Source organism: Lathyrus oleraceus, chromosome 3 (assembly GCF_024323335.1).
Source record: "Lathyrus oleraceus cultivar Zhongwan6 chromosome 3, CAAS_Psat_ZW6_1.0, whole genome shotgun sequence".
NCBI classification, from domain to species: Eukaryota; Viridiplantae; Streptophyta; class Magnoliopsida; order Fabales; family Fabaceae; genus Lathyrus; species Lathyrus oleraceus.
Window position 1 is genome coordinate 258,530,580 of NC_066581.1, and position 4,091 is coordinate 258,534,670.

At 29.8% G+C, this 4,091-nt stretch overlaps 1 protein-coding gene across 1 annotated transcript; it reads left to right on the top strand.

Annotated features, from left to right (window-relative positions):
• The first annotated feature begins 1,011 nt into the window (after positions 1 to 1,011).
• On the top strand, positions 1,012 to 1,344 carry LOC127130727 (uncharacterized). Its single transcript, XM_051059695.1, has one exon. It carries the CDS (start codon positions 1,012 to 1,014, stop codon positions 1,342 to 1,344), a length of 333 nt encoding a protein of 110 aa, XP_050915652.1.
• The last annotated feature ends 2,747 nt before the right edge of the window (positions 1,345 to 4,091 follow it).

Here is a 4,091-nt window from a genome sequence, read left to right on the forward strand (position 1 = left end):
AATCGAAATCATTCACACCGGTGAATTTCTCAATCTCATACTTTGTTGACGACATCTTCTTCTCCATGCTCATCGCACCAGTTTGTTGTAACGAAGTATCGTCAAGAACAAACTGAAATTGTGAGAAAGATTGAGTTTCTTGAACAAACACTCGAAACCATATTAGAATTTCACAAAAGAGAGAGAGAGAGAGAAGAGGAAAGATAAAGGAGAAAAACCAGATTAGTTGGAATTATTTTTCTATTCACTTACTCAATTATGGTTCAAAGATTAGAAGTGAATAACAACAACTAATCCCCCTCAAAAACTTGAGAGAACTAGTCTATTTACAGACTATTAAGCTAATTTAAATCACAAGTTATGGTAAACAATTGGGTTAAACAAACAGACACAATTCGACATGCTAACAATCCTAGCAATTTCGACTACGACATGTTTGAGCATACTTAAACTTCAACTACATGTTAAACCTTTATCGAACCAAAAAACTACCCTTGTCGAGATTAAATTTCGATACAAATTCTCCCAACTAATATATCTCTTATTTGACATAAATCTCCTATGGTTGATGAATGATAATTTTATAAACAAAACATAATTTCTTCCTCATAATATTTTTTATTTAATGGTAAGAAGTGCCAAAAAAAAAAAAAACACACGCATAACATATTACAGCCCTTACATAGAAAAACACGTACGAAAAACCGATGTGAGCATTTTTCAAACAAAACAATTCCCTTAGCAAAATGGAATATCGTGTAAACTTACCGACATACCAACAGAACGAAACAAAAAACATTTAATAAATATGAATGAAGAAGAATGTATATAGTACATCTCTTGCTTATCCCGTGAAGCCATCACAAAATAAACTGTCACAAAAATCACACTCATATAGTTACTACATCTATTATTTATTTCCCTACTTATATAACACACACTTATCTCTAGACTCCTATGCTTTTTTGCCTATTTCAAACCCTTCTGTTTTAGAGATACTTCTTCTTATTCATGGCTACTAGTACTATCATAAAATCACTTGCTTTGGCTTTTGTGCTAATTATCTTGCTTGAAAATTCACATGTTGTAAGTTCAACTACTACTGAGGCAACCATTTCAGCTTCTCCAGGTGTTTTACCTTCTCCAGATATTTCCTCATTTTTTCCTACTCCAATGAGTTCCTTTGAAGCACCTTTTGAGGCAGAGGCACCTGCACCAGCACCAGCACCAAGTTCAGGAGAGTTTCATGGCAACAAGTCTTCTAGTTCAACTAGATTGGAATATTGTGTTGCTGCATTAATTATTGCTGTTATGTTCTCTAGTTTCTTTCTAAGTATAGTATAGGCATTTTGTTTATGTCTTGAGAAGGTTGAGGACTTTATGCTAATGTTCTTCGTTTCTTCTATTAATTTATGTTCGGTAAATTATCGTTGTTGATTTGCGTAATTATTTATGATATGATAGATGGACCATTCATAATCATTGTGAATTTTGCAATTTATGTGTATTTGTAATTCCAATTTTAATGACTTTTGCTCCATATTTTGGATCTATTTATTGCAAATAAGTGTATATTTTTATAATAATATTTATTTTTATTGCAAATATGATTTAAATAAACAAAGATATATTGATAAAAAAATCATTAATACAGTTGAAAATTTAAAAAATGTAATAAAAAAGTTCTAACTATTTTTACGAAGGAGGTATTGGTAGGTTATAAATGTCAAATATGTAATTCTTTGTGTTAAACATGCTATAAGATTCAATAGAGTCGAAGTTGAATATATTTGATAGTAGTCAAAGTAGATAGTTATCGAATGAGTTAATCTCGACAAAGTAAAACTTAACATTTATTTTATTTTGTTAGTTAATTAGAGATTACTTTGTGTGCAAGTAATCACATCTATAAATAATGAGATAATCTAAGTAATTATTGTATAACAGAAATTTAGAGTGAATAAACGCAGAGAGAAACTCTGCAGAACTTGATACATCTTCTTCCCCTTTCTCCCAAAACCCTAATTTATATTTTCTTCCCTAGTTCACTTTCTCAAACCATGAGGTCATTAACTCCAAAATTCGATCCCGTGGAGAAGTGTTGACATCAAGATCGGTAGTTACAAAGATCTTGAGGTCATTAACTCCAAAATTCGATCACGTGGTAGTAGCCATAGAAGAATCGAAGAATTTGTCAAGTATGACAAAAGAAATTTTTTAAAAGACGCTTGAATCTCATGAACAATGAATCGATGAAAGATCTACAAGCAAAACAAATAGTGATGTAGCTCTGCAAACTCGTTTAGCAAAAGAAAAGAAAGACAAAGGAATATAGAATGGTAACAAAGGTTGAGGAAATTACAACAATTCGACTGGTAGAGGAAACCAACAAGAAATTAGTTTATCAAATCAAAGACGATATTCAAACCAAATCTATCATGGAGGTGATGGTGCAGGTAGAGGAAGAAGCGATGGAAGAAAACCTAATAAAATCCATATTCAGTGTTACAGCTGTCAGAAGTATGGAATTAGAGATGAAATGAGGAAAATGGTCATTAAAGAGTGATGTAATATTTAGTGGACATTACTATAAAATAGACCTTTCGTCACACTAAACTACAATGGTATGTTTGTTAACCGTAGTAATACCTCAATTGTAGAGGTGTTCTTTTTTATTTATTTATATTTACGAAAATACATTGCACTACGGTCAAACAAATATAACATGATTATACATTTATGGAGTGACAGGGTTCGTATCTCAGCTCCAACAATTTTCTACATTTTTGTTACAATTGATGTTGTCCTTATAATTATAATATATAAATTAAAACTGAAATATCTATCACCACAGTTGATACTGAGAACCGTTGATACTAATAAAATATAATTATGCATTTATGGAGTGATAGGGTTCGAATCTCAGCTCCAATAATTTTCTATTTTTTCATTACAATTGATGTTATCGTTATAATTATAATATATAAATTAAAACTAAAATATCTATCATCACAGTTGATACTGAGAACCATTGTGAAAGTCATTACATTTCATCACGGTTTTTTAAAACAACCATGGTGAATTAACTCTCGCTTCTTGACAATATAGTTGTATCTATCACAACAAAAATCTAACACACATTTTCTCTCTTCTTAGCCATTAGCCATTGCTCATACATAAAGATATTTTTCTTCTTCCTTGTTCGAGAGATTATGTTGTTGTTATTTTATGTTGTTGTTGTTTTAAGTTGTCGTTTTTTTTACGTTGTTGTATGTTATTGTTGTTTTATGTTTTTTTTAATGTTTTTTTTATTTTTTATTTTTTTGTATGTTGTTGTTGTGATTTAGAAAATAATAATTTGAAAATTAAGTTATATTTAAAATGCAACTTAGATCAAACATGATTTTCAAATTGCATACATCTCGTAATTCATCTATATCGCTTTTTAACACGTAGAATTTTGTTTATTGCCCCAAATTCTTCAAAGCAACGATTCATTCTCTATTAATTTATATTGCAAAACATCAAATTTATTGAGAAATTGGATCATTTTCATCGTTGTCATCATAATAATCTTCATCATTGATTGAAATAATGATGTTGATAGCGATGGTGATGATCCCGAATTAGTCAATATATTGATGTTTTGTAAAATAAATTATGAATGAATCGTTGCTTTGAAGAACTTGGGGCATTGAATCAAATACTACGTGTTATGAAGCAAGAGATGAATTATGGTATGAATGCAATTTAAAAAATATTTGATCGTTTAAGTTGTTTTTCAAGAATAATTTAATTTTTCAAATTATTATCTTTTACATCAAGTTTTATGGTTATATATTTTTAGTGAGACGTAAGAAAAAACAAATAATCTACATATTTTATAATAAACTCGGGATACTTTTCACAACGGTTATATTTTGTAACCATGGTGAAATGTTAATTATTTCTAAATAAATTGTTGTTGATGGGTTTCGAACCTATGACCTTAACATATATCATAACGTTTGTTTAATATAACTGTTGTGATAGGTAGCATGCTACCTAGCTTATAACAATGATCACACACTTGTGGTGGAAACCATCATACA

Coding starts and splice junctions, on each gene's coding strand:
- LOC127130727 (XM_051059695.1), top strand. CDS start 1,012: ATGGCTACTAGTACTATCATAAAATCACTTGCTTTGGCTTTTGTGCTA.